General features: G+C 37.3%; 1 protein-coding gene across 2 annotated transcripts in view; it reads right to left on the reverse strand.

Moving 5' to 3' along the window:
- Positions 1-17,518, reverse strand: part of slc6a13 (solute carrier family 6 member 13) — a 74,457-nt gene that overhangs the window by 3,660 nt on the left and 53,279 nt on the right. Inside the window, exons 11-13 of one of the 2 annotated variants that reach the window (XR_009816098.1) lie at positions 14,229-14,366; positions 11,295-11,397; positions 8,655-8,762 (exon numbers count right to left, since the gene is read on the reverse strand). Coding sequence is in view for 1 of the 2 variants with exons in the window: in XM_061969427.1 (XP_061825411.1) it covers positions 8,655-8,755; positions 11,295-11,397; positions 14,229-14,366 (342 nt within the window). In the remaining variant the exon portion in view is untranslated. The remainder of the gene's footprint in view (positions 1-8,654; positions 8,763-11,294; positions 11,398-14,228; positions 14,367-17,518) is intronic. The other variant, XM_061969427.1, reaches the window with a different exon arrangement.

Raw genomic sequence — 17,518 nt, forward strand, 5'->3', positions numbered from 1 at the left:
TGAATAAGACAAGATGTAGTAATGCATAATGACCACCAGAGGGTGCTAAAGAAAGTAGAACCAACAAAGCAGGTCGCAGGGGTGAATAAGACAAGATGTAGTAATGCATAATGACCACCAGAGGGTGCTAAAGAAAGTAGAACCAACAAAGCAGGTCGCAGGGGTGAATAAGACCAGATGTAGTAATGCATAATGACCACCAGAGGGTGCTAAAGAAAGTAGAACCAACAAAGCAGGTCGCAGGGGTGAATAAGACAAGATGTAGTAATGCATAATGACCACCAGAGGGTGCTAAAGAAAGTAGAACCAACAAAGCAGGTCGCAAGGTGAGTAAGACAAGATGTAGTAATGCATAATGACCACCTTGGGTGCTAAAGAAAGTAGAACCAACAAAGCAGGTCGCAGGGGTGAATAAGACAAGATGTAGTAATGCATAATGACCACCAGAGGGTGCTAAAGAAAGTAGAACCAACAAAGCAGTTCGCAGGGGTGAATAAGACAAGATGTAGTAATGCATAATGACCACCAGAGGGTGCTAAAGAAAGTAGAACCAACAAAGCAGGTCGCAGGGGTGAATAAGACAAGATGTAGTAATGCATAATGACCACCAGAGGGTGCTAAAGAAAGTAGTACCAACAAAGCAGGTCGCAAGGTAAATAAGACAAGATGTAGTAATGCATAATGACCACCATAGGGTGCTAAAGAAAGTAGAACCAACAAAGCAGGTTGCAGGGGTGGATAAGACCAGATGTAGTAATGCATAATGACCACCAGAGGGTGCTAAAGAAAGTAGAATCCAACAAAGCAGGTCGCAAGGTGAATAAGACAAGATGTAGTAATGCATAATGACCACCAGAGGGTGCTAAAGAAAGTAGAACCAACAAAGCAGGTCGCAGGGGTGAATAAGACAAGATGAAGTAATGCATAATGACCACCAGAGGGTGCTAAAGAAAGTAGAACCAACAAAGCAGGTCGCAGGGGTGAGAAAGACAAGATGTAGTAATGCATAATGACCACCAGAGGGTGCTAAAGAAAGTAGAACCAACAAAGCAGGTCGCAGGGGTGAATAAGACAAGATGTAGTAATGCATAATGACCACCAGAGGGTGCTAAAGAAAGTAGAACCAACAAAGCAGTTCGCAGGGGTGAATAAGACAAGATGTAGTAATGCATAATGACCACCAGAGGGTGCTAAAGAAAGTAGAACCAACAAAGCAGGTCGCAGGGGTGAATAAGACAAGATGTAGTAATGCATAATGACCACCAGAGGGTGCTAAAGAAAGTAGTACCAACAAAGCAGGTCGCAAGGTAAATAAGACAAGATGTAGTAATGCATAATGACCACCATAGGGTGCTAAAGAAAGTAGAACCAACAAAGCAGGTTGCAGGGGTGAATAAGACCAGATGTAGTAATGCATAATGACCACCAGAGGGTGCTAAAGAAAGTAGAATCCAACAAAGCAGGTCGCAAGGTGAATAAGACAAGATGTAGTAATGCATAATGACCACCAGAGGGTGCTAAAGAAAGTAGAACCAACAAAGCAGGTCGCAGGGGTGAATAAGACCAGATGTAGTAATGCATAATGACCACCAGAGGGTGCTAAAGAAAGAGTAGAACCAACAAAGCAGGTCGCAAGGTGAATAAGACAAGATGTAGTAATGCATAATGACCACCAGAGGGTGCTAAAAAAAGTAGAACCAACAAAGCAGGTCGCAGGGGTGAATAAGACAAGATGTAGTAATGCATAATGACCACCAGAGGGTGCTAAAAAAAGTAGAACCAACAAAGCAGGTCGCAGGGGTGAATATGACAAGATGTAGTAATGCATAATGACCACCAGAGGGTGCTAAAGAAAGTAGAACCAACAAAGCAGGTCGCAGGGGTGAGAAAGACAAGATGTAGTAATGCATAATGACCACCAGAGGGTGCTAAAGAAAGTAGAACCAACAAAGCAGGTCGCAAGGTGAATAAGACAAGATGTAGTAATGCATAATGACCACCAGAGGGTGCTAAAGAAAGTAGAACCAACAAAGCAGGTCGCAGGGGTGAATAAGACAAGATGTAGTAATGCATAATGACCACCAGAGGGTGCTAAAGAAAGTAGAACCAACAAAGCAGGTCGTAGGGGTGAATAAGACAAGATGTAGTAATGCATAATGACCACCAGAGGGTGCTAAAGAAAGTAGAACCAACAAAGCAGGTCGTAGGGGTGAATAAGACAAGATGTAGTAATGCATAATGACCACCAGAGGGTGTTAAAGAAAGTAGAACCAACAAAGCAGGTCGTAGGGGTGAATAAGACAAGATGTAGTAATGCATAATGACCACCAGAGGGTGCTAAAGAAAGTAGAACCAACAAAGCAGGTCGCAGGGGTGAATAAGACAAGATGTAGTAATGCATAATGACCACCAGAGGGTGCTAAAGAAAGTAGAACCAACAAAGCAGGTCACAGGGGTGAGAAAGACAAGATGTAGTAATGCACAATGACCACCAGAGGGTGCTAAAGAAAGTAGAACCAACAAAGCAGGTTGCAGGGGTGAATAAGACAAGATGTAGTAATGCATAATGACCACCAGAGGGTGCTAAAGAAAGTAGAACCAACAAAGCAGGTCGCAGGGGTGAATAAGACAAGATGTAGTAATGCATAATGACCACCAGAGGGTGCTAAAGAAAGTAGAACCAACAAAGCAGGTCGCAGGGGTGAATAAGACAAGATGTAGTAATGCATAATGACCACCAGAGGGTGCTAAAGAAAGTAGAACCAACAAAGCAGGTCGCAGGGGTGAATAAGACCAGATGTAGTAATGCATAATGACCACCAGAGGGTGCTAAAGAAAGTAGAACCAACAAAGCAGGTCGCAGGGGTGAATAAGACAAGATGTAGTAATGCATAATGACCACCAGAGGGTGCTAAAGAAAGTAGAACCAACAAAGCAGGTCGCAAGGTGAGTAAGACAAGATGTAGTAATGCATAATGACCACCTTGGGTGCTAAAGAAAGTAGAACCAACAAAGCAGGTCGCAGGGGTGAATAAGACAAGATGTAGTAATGCATAATGACCACCTTGGGTGCTAAAGAAAGTAGAACCAACAAAGCAGGTCGCAAGGTGAATAAGACAAGATGTAGTAATGCATAATGACCACCAGAGGGTGCTAAAGAAAGTAGAACCAACAAAGCAGGTCGCAAGGTGAGTAAGACAAGATGTAGTAATGCATAATGACCACCTTGGGTGCTAAAGAAAGTAGAACCAACAAAGCAGGTCGCAGGGGTGAATAAGACAAGATGTAGTAATGCATAATGACCACCAGAGGGTGCTAAAGAAAGTAGAACCAACAAAGCAGTTCGCAGGGGTGAATAAGACAAGATGTAGTAATGCATAATGACCACCAGAGGGTGCTAAAGAAAGTAGAACCAACAAAGCAGGTCGCAGGGGTGAATAAGACAAGATGTAGTAATGCATAATGACCACCAGAGGGTGCTAAAGAAAGTAGTACCAACAAAGCAGGTCGCAAGGTAAATAAGACAAGATGTAGTAATGCATAATGACCACCATAGGGTGCTAAAGAAAGTAGAACCAACAAAGCAGGTTGCAGGGGTGGATAAGACCAGATGTAGTAATGCATAATGACCACCAGAGGGTGCTAAAGAAAGTAGAATCCAACAAAGCAGGTCGCAAGGTGAATAAGACAAGATGTAGTAATGCATAATGACCACCAGAGGGTGCTAAAGAAAGTAGAACCAACAAAGCAGGTCGCAGGGGTGAATAAGACAAGATGAAGTAATGCATAATGACCACCAGAGGGTGCTAAAGAAAGTAGAACCAACAAAGCAGGTCGCAGGGGTGAGAAAGACAAGATGTAGTAATGCATAATGACCACCAGAGGGTGCTAAAGAAAGTAGAACCAACAAAGCAGGTCGCAGGGGTGAATAAGACAAGATGTAGTAATGCATAATGACCACCAGAGGGTGCTAAAGAAAGTAGAACCAACAAAGCAGTTCGCAGGGGTGAATAAGACAAGATGTAGTAATGCATAATGACCACCAGAGGGTGCTAAAGAAAGTAGAACCAACAAAGCAGGTCGCAGGGGTGAATAAGACAAGATGTAGTAATGCATAATGACCACCAGAGGGTGCTAAAGAAAGTAGTACCAACAAAGCAGGTCGCAAGGTAAATAAGACAAGATGTAGTAATGCATAATGACCACCATAGGGTGCTAAAGAAAGTAGAACCAACAAAGCAGGTTGCAGGGGTGAATAAGACCAGATGTAGTAATGCATAATGACCACCAGAGGGTGCTAAAGAAAGTAGAATCCAACAAAGCAGGTCGCAAGGTGAATAAGACAAGATGTAGTAATGCATAATGACCACCAGAGGGTGCTAAAGAAAGTAGAACCAACAAAGCAGGTCGCAGGGGTGAATAAGACCAGATGTAGTAATGCATAATGACCACCAGAGGGTGCTAAAGAAAGAGTAGAACCAACAAAGCAGGTCGCAAGGTGAATAAGACAAGATGTAGTAATGCATAATGACCACCAGAGGGTGCTAAAAAAAGTAGAACCAACAAAGCAGGTCGCAGGGGTGAATATGACAAGATGTAGTAATGCATAATGACCACCAGAGGGTGCTAAAGAAAGTAGCACCAACAAAGCAGGTCGCAAGGGTGAATAAGACAAGATGTAGTAATGCATAATGACCACCAGAGGGTGCTAAAGAAAGTAGAACCAACAAAGCAGGTCGCAAGGTGAATAAGACAAGATGTAGTAATGCATAATGACCACCAGAGGGTGCTAAAGAAAGTAGAACCAACAAAGCAGGTCGCAGGGGTGAATAAGACAAGATGTAGTAATGCATAATGACCACCAGAGGGTGCTAAAGAAAGTAGAACCAACAAAGCAGGTCGCAGGGGTGAATAAGACAAGATGTAGTAATGCATAATGACCACCAGAGGGTGCTAAAGAAAGTAGAACCAACAAAGCAGGTCGCAGGGGTGAATAAGACCAGATGTAGTAATGCATAATGACCACCAGAGGGTGCTAAAGAAAGTAGAACCAACAAAGCAGGTCGCAGGGGTGAATAAGACAAGATGTAGTAATGCATAATGACCACCAGAGGGTGCTAAAGAAAGTAGAACCAACAAAGCAGGTCGCAAGGTGAGTAAGACAAGATGTAGTAATGCATAATGACCACCTTGGGTGCTAAAGAAAGTAGAACCAACAAAGCAGGTCGCAGGGGTGAATAAGACAAGATGTAGTAATGCATAATGACCACCAGAGGGTGCTAAAGAAAGTAGAACCAACAAAGCAGTTCGCAGGGGTGAATAAGACAAGATGTAGTAATGCATAATGACCACCAGAGGGTGCTAAAGAAAGTAGAACCAACAAAGCAGGTCGCAGGGGTGAATAAGACAAGATGTAGTAATGCATAATGACCACCAGAGGGTGCTAAAGAAAGTAGTACCAACAAAGCAGGTCGCAAGGTAAATAAGACAAGATGTAGTAATGCATAATGACCACCATAGGGTGCTAAAGAAAGTAGAACCAACAAAGCAGGTTGCAGGGGTGAATAAGACCAGATGTAGTAATGCATAATGACCACCAGAGGGTGCTAAAGAAAGTAGAATCCAACAAAGCAGGTCGCAAGGTGAATAAGACAAGATGTAGTAATGCATAATGACCACCAGAGGGTGCTAAAGAAAGTAGAACCAACAAAGCAGGTCGCAGGGGTGAATAAGACCAGATGTAGTAATGCATAATGACCACCAGAGGGTGCTAAAGAAAGAGTAGAACCAACAAAGCAGGTCGCAAGGTGAATAAGACAAGATGTAGTAATGCATAATGACCACCAGAGGGTGCTAAAAAAAGTAGAACCAACAAAGCAGGTCGCAGGGGTGAATATGACAAGATGTAGTAATGCATAATGACCACCAGAGGGTGCTAAAGAAAGTAGCACCAACAAAGCAGGTCGCAGGGGTGAATAAGACAAGATGTAGTAATGCATAATGACCACCAGAGGGTGCTAAAGAAAGTAGAACCAACAAAGCAGGTCGCAAGGTGAATAAGACAAGATGTAGTAATGCATAATGACCACCAGAGGGTGCTAAAGAAAGTAGAACCAACAAAGCAGGTCGCAAGGTGAATAAGACAAGATGTAGTAATGCATAATGACCACCAGAGGGTGTTAAAGAAAGTAGAACCAACAAAGCAGGTCGCAGGGGTGAATAAGACAAGATGTAGTAATGCATAATGACCACCAGAGGGTGCTAAAGAAAGTAGAACCAACAAAGCAGGTCGCAAGGTGAATAAGACAAGATGTAGTAATGCATAATGACCACCAGAGGGTGCTAAAGAAAGTAGAACCAACAAAGCAGGTCGCAGGGGTGAATAAGACAAGATGTAGTAATGCATAATGACCACCAGAGGGTGCTAAAGAAAGTAGTACCAACAAAGCAGGTCGCAAGGTAAATAAGACAAGATGTAGTAATGCATAATGACCACCATAGGGTGCTAAAGAAAGTAGAACCAACAAAGCAGGTTGCAGGGGTGAATAAGACCAGATGTAGTAATGCATAATGACCACCAGAGGGTGCTAAAGAAAGTAGAATCCAACAAAGCAGGTCGCAAGGTGAATAAGACAAGATGTAGTAATGCATAATGACCACCAGAGGGTGCTAAAGAAAGTAGAACCAACAAAGCAGGTCGCAGGGGTGAATAAGACAAGATGAAGTAATGCATAATGACCACCAGAGGGTGCTAAAGAAAGTAGAACCAACAAAGCAGGTCGCAGGGGTGAGAAAGACAAGATGTAGTAATGCATAATGACCACCAGAGGGTGCTAAAGAAAGTAGAACCAACAAAGCAGGTCGCAGGGGTGAATAAGACAAGATGTAGTAATGCATAATGACCACCAGAGGGTGCTAAAGAAAGTAGAACCAACAAAGCAGTTCGCAGGGGTGAATAAGACAAGATGTAGTAATGCATAATGACCACCAGAGGGTGCTAAAGAAAGTAGAACCAACAAAGCAGGTCGCAGGGGTGAATAAGACAAGATGTAGTAATGCATAATGACCACCAGAGGGTGCTAAAGAAAGTAGTACCAACAAAGCAGGTCGCAAGGTAAATAAGACAAGATGTAGTAATGCATAATGACCACCATAGGGTGCTAAAGAAAGTAGAACCAACAAAGCAGGTTGCAGGGGTGAATAAGACCAGATGTAGTAATGCATAATGACCACCAGAGGGTGCTAAAGAAAGTAGAATCCAACAAAGCAGGTCGCAAGGTGAATAAGACAAGATGTAGTAATGCATAATGACCACCAGAGGGTGCTAAAGAAAGTAGAACCAACAAAGCAGGTCGCAGGGGTGAATAAGACCAGATGTAGTAATGCATAATGACCACCAGAGGGTGCTAAAGAAAGAGTAGAACCAACAAAGCAGGTCGCAAGGTGAATAAGACAAGATGTAGTAATGCATAATGACCACCAGAGGGTGCTAAAAAAAGTAGAACCAACAAAGCAGGTCGCAGGGGTGAATATGACAAGATGTAGTAATGCATAATGACCACCAGAGGGTGCTAAAGAAAGTAGCACCAACAAAGCAGGTCGCAGGGGTGAATAAGACAAGATGTAGTAATGCATAATGACCACCAGAGGGTGCTAAAGAAAGTAGAACCAACAAAGCAGGTCGCAAGGTGAATAAGACAAGATGTAGTAATGCATAATGACCACCAGAGGGTGCTAAAGAAAGTAGAACCAACAAAGCAGGTCGCAAGGTGAATAAGACAAGATGTAGTAATGCATAATGACCACCAGAGGGTGTTAAAGAAAGTAGAACCAACAAAGCAGGTCGCAGGGGTGAATAAGACAAGATGTAGTAATGCATAATGACCACCAGAGGGTGCTAAAGAAAGTAGAACCAACAAAGCAGGTCGCAGGGGTGAATAAAACAAGATGTAGTAATGCATAATGACCACCAGAGGGTGCTAAAAAAGTAGAACCAACAAAGCAGGTCGCAGGGGTGAATATGACAAGATGTAGTAATGCATAATGACCACCAGAGGGTGCTAAAGAAAGTAGAACCAACAAAGCAGGTCGCAGGGGTGAATAAGACAAGATGTAGTAATGCATAATGACCACCAGAGGGTGCTAAAGAAAGTAGAACCAACAAAGCAGGTCGCAGGGGTGAGAAAGACAAGATGTAGTAATGCATAATGACCACCAGAGGGTGCTAAAGAAAGAGTAGAACCAACAAAGCAGGTCGCAGGGGTGAATAAGATAAGATGTAGTAATGCATAATGACCACCAGAGGGTGCTAAAGAAAGTAGAACCAACAAAGCAGGTCGCAAGGTGAGTAAGACAAGATGTAGTAATGCATAATGACCACCAGAGAGTGCTAAAGAAAGTAGAACCAACAAAGCAGGTCGCAAGGTGAATAAGACAAGATGTAGTAATGCATAATGACCACCAGAGGGTGCTAAAGAAAGTAGAACCAACAAAGCAGGTCGCAGGGGTGAATAAGACAAGATGTAGTAATGCATAATGACCACCAGAGGGTGCTAAAGAAAGTAGAACCAACAAAGCAGGTCGCAGGGGTGAGAAAGACAAGATGTAGTAATGCATAATGACCACCAGAGGGTGCTAAAGAAAGTAGAACCAACAAAGCAGGTCGCAGGGGTGAAGAACATCCAGCAGTATTTGATGACAGGCCCTGGCCTGCTGCCTATCATGTCCTCGATGTTGTCGTAGAACTTGTCTGCGCCTGAAACCTCAAACGTCCATCACGGACAGGTGAGAAACAACAATATTGACAATAACTAGACAATAATAACAACAATATTGACAATAACTAGACAATAATAACAACAATATTGACAATAACTACACAGTAATAACAACAATATTGACAATAGCTAGATAACAACAATATTGACAACAACTAGACAATAATAAAAACAATATTGACAATAACTAGACAGTAATAACAATATTGACAATAACTAGACAGTAATAACAACAATATTGACAATAAGTAGACAATAACAACAACAATATTGACAATAACTAGACGATAATAACAATATTGACAATAACTAGATAACAACAATATTGACAATAACTAGACAATAATAAAAACAATATTGACAATAACTAGACAGTAATAACAATATTGACAATAACTAGACAGTAATAACAACAATATTGACAATAACTAGACAATAACAACAACAATATTGACAATAACTAGACGATAATAACAATATTGACAATAACTAGATAACAACAATATAACTAGACAATAATAAAAATAATATTGACAATAACTAGACAGTAATAACAACAATATTGACAATAACTAGACAATAATAACAACAATATTGACAATAACTAGACGATAATAACAATATTGACAATAACTAGATAACAACAATATTGACAATAACTAGACAATGATAACAACAGTATTGACAATAACTAGACAATAATATTGGCAATAACTAGACAGTAATAACAACAATATTGACAATAGCTAGACAATAATAACAACAATCTTGACAATAACTAGATAACAACAATATTGACAATAACTAGACAATAATAAAAACAATATTGACAATAACTAGACAATAACAACAACAATATTGACAATAACTAGACGATAATAACAATATTGACAATAACTAGATAACAACAATATAACTAGACAATAATAAAAATACTATTGACAATAACTAGACAGTAATAACAATATTGACAATAACTAGACAGTAATAACAACAATATTGACAATAACTAGACAATAATAAAAATAATATTGACAATAACTAGACAGTAATAACAATATTGACAATAACTAGACAGTAATAACAACAATATTGACAATAACTAGACAATAATATTGACAATAACTAGACAGTAATAACAACAATATTGACAATAACTAGACAATAATATTGACAATAACTAGACAGTAATAACAACAATATTGACAATAACTAGACAATAACAACAATATTGACAATAACTAGACAATAACAACAACAATATTGACAATAACTCGACGATAATAACAATATTGACAATAACTAGATAACAACAATACAACTAGACAATAATAAAAATAATATTGACAATAACTAGACAGTAATAACAATATTGACAATAACTAGACAGTAATAACAACAATATTGACAATAACTAGACAATAATAACAACAATATTGACAATAACTAGACAATAATAACAACAATATTGACAATAACTAGACAATAATAACAACAATCTTGACAATAACTAGATAACAACAATGTTGACATTAACTAGACAATAATAACAACAATATTGACAATAACTAGACAATAATATTGGCAATAACTAGACAGTAATAACAACAATATTGACAATAACTAGACAATAATATTGGCAATAACTAGACAGTAATAACAACAATATTGACAATAACTAGACAATAATAACAACAATCTTGACAATAACTAGATAACAACAATATTGACAATAACTAGACAATAATAACAATATTGACAATAACTAGACAATAATATTGGCAATAACTAGACAGTAATAACAACAATATTGACAATAACTAGACAATAATAACAACAATATTGACAATAACTAGATAACAACAATATTGACAATAACTAGACAATAATAACAATATTGACAATAACTAGACAATAATATTGGCAATAACTAGACAGTAATAACAACAATATTGACAATAACTAGACAATAATAACAACAATCTTGACAATAACTAGATAACAACAATATTGACAATAACTAGACAATAATAACAATATTGACAATAACTAGACAATAATATTGGCAATAACTAGACAGTAATAACAACAGTATTGACAATAACTAGACAATAATATTGGCAATAACTAGACAGTAATAACAACAATATTGACAATAACTAGACAATAACAACAGTATTGACAATAACTAGACAATAATATTGACAATAACTAGACAATAATAACAACAATCTTGACAATAACTAGATAACAACAATATTGACATTAACTAGACAGTAATAACAACAATATTGACAATAACTAGACAATAATATTGACAATAACTAGACAATAATAACAACAATATTGACAATAACTAGATAACAACAATATTGACAATAACTAGACAATAATAACAACAGTATTGACAATAACTAGACAATAATATTGGCAATAACTAGACAATAATAACAACAATCTTGACAATAACTAGACAGCAATAACAACAATATTGACAATAATAACTTTCACGCTCACCATAAACCCATGCAATGCAAACCGTCTCGAAAATGGCCACAAAGAGCAGACACATGCCGCTGGCTGCATAGTAGTCAAAGAGCTGGAAGATGTACATTCCTCCCTGGGGGCGCACATACACATCAATCAATCAATCAATCAATCAATCAATCAATCAATGTTTATTGATATAGCAACGGCAAATGTTGATCATTTTCATTAGTGCAAGGAAACACCTTTAATAAGATAGTTGTCATTTGGTGGAGCGCAGCATGTTTCAAATAATAATTATAATAATAATATTGGTAATATAATAATATTAATAATAATGATAATAATATTAATGTTAATGATAATGGTAATGATAATAATACAAATATTAATAATAACAAAAATAATAATGATAAAAATAATAACAATTACAATAATAAAAACATTTTTTTAAATAATAATAATAATGATAATAGCAATGATAATAATTAATATTTGTAATACTAATAATGATAAAAATACTAATGACAGTAATAATAATAATAATAATAATGATACAATAATAATAATAAGAATGATACAATAATAATAATGATAACATAATAATGACATAATGATAATAATATTTATAATAATAATAATAAAATGATGAAAATAATAAAAATGCTAATAATAACAACAACAACAACAATAATACTAATGATAATGATAGTAATAATGATTATCATATTAATAATAATGATAATACAACTTACTAATAACATAATGATAATAATGATAATATTAATAACAATATAATAATAATAATGATGAAAATAATAAAAATGCTAATAATAATAACAACAACAATAATACTAATGATAATGATAATAATGATAATGATCATATTAATACTAATGATAAGAATAATAATAATAATGATTGATATAATAATTATAATATTGATAATAATACTAATAATAATACTACCACTAATAATTATAATAATGATAATAATATTAACAATAATACTAATAATGATAATATTATTAATGTTAATAATAATTATAATAATAATTATAATAGTAATAATGATAATATTAACATCCATCAATCCATTTTCTACAGCTTGTCCCTCTTGCCCAGCTGCACATGGCCGGAAGTCGCCACCTCATCGCAGGGCCAACACAGATGGACAACATTCACTCTCACAATCACACGATAATAATAACAATAATTAAAATATTAATAATAATACAAATAATATTGATAATAATAATTATAGTAATAATAATAATGATAATAATAAAAATGATAATGATAATAATGTTTATAATAATAATAATGACAGTAATAATTATAATAATACTAATACTAATAATATAATAATAATAATAATATAATAACAATAATAATAATAATACTAATATTAATAATAAAATAAGTAATAATAATGATGATGAAAATAATAAAAATGCTAATAATAATAACAAAAACAATAGTACTAATGATAATAATAATAATAATAACATAATGATAATAATAATGATAATAATATTAATAACAATATAATAATAATAAAACAATAATAATAACAATAATAATAATAATAATAATAAAAATATTAATGATGATGAAAATAATAAACATGCTAATAAAAAAAAAATACTAATGATAATGATAATAATAAGGATCATAGTAATACTATTGATAATTATAATAATAATAATAATAATAATGATAATAATAATAATAATAATAATGATAATAAAAGTTAAAAGTTAAAGTACCAATGATTGTCACACATACACTAGTTGTGGTGAAATTAATAACAATAACAATAGTAATAATAATAATAGCATTAATAATAATAACAATAATTATGATAATAATAATAATAATAATAATTATTATTATTATTATAATAATAATAATAATAATAATAATAATAATAATAATAATACATTTTAAAACATGAACAATTCTGGTTATTTACAACAAACACATTTCTGTGCAATTCTGGAGATTTTGAGTTTATTCCTGTAAATTATTCCTGAATATTCTGATAATTTCCTGTTGATTCCCCCATTAGAGATTGCAACTTGAAATTGAAAAAAAAAACATACTCAGAATTTTGCTGGCCTGCCTCGAGTCATACAGTAACATACAGATGACATATACTATATTAATCATAACAACATGTTATTGTATTGTTTTGATCCCCAGACATTGAGCATTGTTTTCTGCGTATATAACCATCAAAGTGATATTGGAGTACAGTAAATAGAGATGGCTACCTTCCTCATCTAAACCGATACGGTACCAAGTCCCAGGACCTGGGAATCGATACCGGTACTCTATGGTAGCAATTTATAATACTTATTAATAATTCTGTGTGTTAATAAACGTTAATTGTTTAATAGTAAAATCAAAATGATCTGATTATAAATCTGCTGTCTTGTTTTCTTATTACATTTGCAAGTATTATTTTGTAGTATTTGCATGCATTTGCAATTTTCAAGACTATGGCGTGTTGCCTTGCCAGGAAGTAGTCTTTGCCATGATGCTGAATGTGCCAGTCTAGTCACTACAAAGTGTTTAAACTGTAAGCATTGCACTTGTTATATTGTGCATTTTAGTTGTAGTTTTCATTACCAGTTTTGGGGGTGTTGAAATCGCCATGTAAAATTGCTAATGCTAATCAGTAGCATCTCTATGCCAAATCCAAGGTAAACTAGCATGGGAAAATGGAGCCTTACTTCCCTCCTCGGCATGCAAATTGCAGTAACACCTAAAGACAGTTTAGCTGAGTCTGCTCCGATTGCTGCTTTTGTGCCTGTTTCCTCGCCAAGTGTTTGTTTAGTCTGCGACGTCACACGCAACAAAGTTATTGAAACATGGCCCCGTTTTTTTTTTTTTACGTGAACGGACGTGATTCGGTCGGCGCCTGCAAAAGTACCCCGTACCCCCTGGCAGGAACCTCACCTCGGTCAGCATGATGAGGCCCATGAGGAAGGAGACCACGGCCACGGCGAGGATGAAGAGCTCCCTGCGGTGTTTACGTCGGAAAGTGGAAGGGTACATGTCCACCATGGCCGTCACCAGGCTTTCCACGCACACAAACTATTACAGACAGGAACCCATAAATACACCCCATACACACATTGGTGTGTGTGTGTGTGGTCTTGTATTTCTACCCTTCTTGAGACATCACCAAGGAAAAGTATCTTCCATATGAGGAGGTGTGAACAAGTGATGACATAAATCAATAACATTGCATCTAATAGACAATGTCTCATTTGTGGTGACATCTATCAAAATGAGGGTGGTCCCAAAAAGGAGGGATTTTTCAAATTCCCTTTTAAAAGTGCTCTGGTCAACATATGAAATAACAAGTGTGTGTAAGAAATTGAAATGCGCCCCCTATGGCCAACATTTCTTAAAAAAAATAAAATACATATGTATATTAGAGACATACTGTAATAACTTTAGGTAAATAATGCAGATTAAAAACCAATTACAAAAAAAATAAATAACATTTTTTTATTTAAAAGCTTACCTTTTTTATATTTGCATAGTATGTATATACTAGAGATGCGCGGATAGGCAAATATTTCATCCGCAACCGCATCAGAAAGTCGTCAACCATCCGCCATCCACCCGATGTAACGTTTGATCAGAACTGCACCCGCCCGCCATCCGCCCGCACCCGCCTGTTATATCTAATATAGACGATGCAAGGCATTAGTGAGGCACCTGCCAACTACTCCGGTTTTCCCGTAATTCGTACGGTTTTCATCAACATATTCCGGGTTACGGGTGCAGTGATAAAAAATACGTTTTTTCATTAATTAAAAAAAAAAAAAAGGGTGAAAACTACGCGAATTGCACCTTGTGCAGACAAGATTTTTCGATCGGACACGGAGGAATTAGCGATGTAAAAGACCACGTTGGGACAAAAAAACACAAGTCTAATGCCGTTGCTAGCGATACAAGTGGAAAACTTTCAACGTTTTTCATCGCCCAAACAGATTCTTTGGATGTGATAAATGCCGAAGTTTTATTTACGGAGGCAATAATTGAGCATGGACTTCCAATCGCACTGGCTGATCACATGGGACAGTTAAATGTTTGTAATGCAACCTTTAAAAATCATTACGCGGTGATCGCGGTCCCAAAAATAAACTTTTCTTGCATGATAATGTCCAGAAAAATTCGCTTTATATTACTATAGAGTCCTTTTAACGAATGAGTTTGATGGTTTATCACAAACCTTAAATGAAAGAAGTCCTTTGTTCTCCTGCACCGCATGCGCTTTGGCCTTGCTTCGTGTTTGCGCAATCCTGTCGGCTGTATTTCACAGCACGACATACTGTTAAAAGTGTTTATACTATTTATGCTTTCAAGTCCAAGTTGAAGAAATCTTGTTAAATGTTGACAGCATAACTACCAAAATACAGAAGTATGTCCTTAATATTTTTGCAGTGCTATTTCTGTTGAAAAGTTCAAATGATTACATTAGAGATGTGATGTGCCACTTTTCAAGTGTCTGATGGCTTAAATTAATTTTCATTAATTTTTCATATTTTGAATTCTTTTGAAAGGCTTACAAAAAAACTACATTTGAATTGTAATTCCATGCTATTGACAGGACTATTAATTTTAATGAAGTTAGCTTACCATGTTTACAGTATGATAATTGTGATAGAAATGTGAATTTTAGGCACAGAATATTTTTTACAATTGAACAAGGCAGTAGATTATACAAGCTTGGACAGAAAGTTAATAATGACACCAATTTTTTTTTTAATGGAATTGTTTAGTACTGTTTTACCATTTGTTTACTGTAAAAAGTGTTTATACTGTTTATACTTTCAATTAACAAATGGAAGTCTTGTGAAAGGTTGACAGGATAACTGGCATTAACTGTCAAAATAATTTCAAACTATTGAAGTTGGCTTACAGAATAAACATGTCAATCAACCCATATGATTTTTGCTGTAATATTTTTGTTTTGAAAAGTCACTGTGACTGATAGAAAAGTGATGGTTTTAGCAACATTTTAACCTGTCTGAATGCAATCAATCATTTTGCGTCGGGGGGCGAAGCCCTGAACCCTCCACCAGGACTTTGCCCTGGACCTACCGGGGCCTGCGGCCCTTGGACCCTGGCTACTAGGTTTTTCTGATTTCAAAAGTTGGCAGGTATGGTGAGGTTATAAAGCTTTTGCCTGTTAAAGAAAGGAGACTGATCCAATGCAGCACAGACTTTCGCGTGCCACGCTGTCACGACCCAGACGCACACCAGTGCGCAATCATATGGGAGCCGCGCTGAGCGCACCTCCAAGCGCGTCTCGCTGCCGGCGACGGCCGGGTATGGGCCCACGCTCCAGCGCCATCCATTTTCAGGGCTAGTTGATTCGGCAGGTGGGTTGTTACACACTCCTTAGCGGGTTCCAACTTCCATGGCCACCGTCCTGCTCTCTATATAAACCAGGGTGAGCCCCACCCCTTTCGTGAGCGCACTGCGTGCGGAGTGACCCCTGTTACGCGCCCCCGGCAACAGGGGTGGCGGGCAGGTAAGCTGCGCGGGCGGAGCGCGCGGAGTGACCCATGTTACGAGCCCCCGGCCACGGGGGTGGCTGGCAGGTAAGCTGCTTACCTGCTGCGCGTGACGCCGGCCGCGGCGAAGGCGGACGAGGCGGGGTGTCGGTGCGGTGGGCGCGGTAGTGACCCTGGACGTGCGTCGGGCCCTTCTCGCGGATCGCCTCAGCTACGGCTCCCGGTGGGGCCCTCTCGGGGGAAGGGGCCTCGGTCCCGGACCCCGGCGAGGCGTCCCTTCTCCGCTCCGTAAAAGTGTCCATCTCTTTTCTTTTTTCTTCTTCTGTTGTGGCATATGCTGCAGGTGCCTGCTCGTTTTTCGTATGTGGGTAACAACATTTAACTATGTATATATATTTACCAATTGGTTTAACTGCCACCCGCAAAAAAAAAAAAAAAAAAAAAAAAAAAAAAAAATCTAATTAATCCGCCCGACCCGACCCGCGCGCGGATAAAATCGTATTTTTTTAAATTTCATCCGCCCAATCCGCGGATAATCCGCGGACTCCGCGGTTGTGCCCGCAAACCGCGCATCTCTAGTATATACTATTAATGTTGTAAATACAAATCTTTATATATCTTCAAACCCCGTTTCCATATGAGTTGGGAAATTGTGTTGGATGTAAATATAAATGGTGTCATGTCTGTGTGATCATGTTTTTGTTTTGGTCATGT

This window comes from Nerophis lumbriciformis, linkage group LG10 (assembly GCF_033978685.3).
Source record: "Nerophis lumbriciformis linkage group LG10, RoL_Nlum_v2.1, whole genome shotgun sequence".
Classification (NCBI taxonomy): Eukaryota; Metazoa; Chordata; class Actinopteri; order Syngnathiformes; family Syngnathidae; genus Nerophis; species Nerophis lumbriciformis.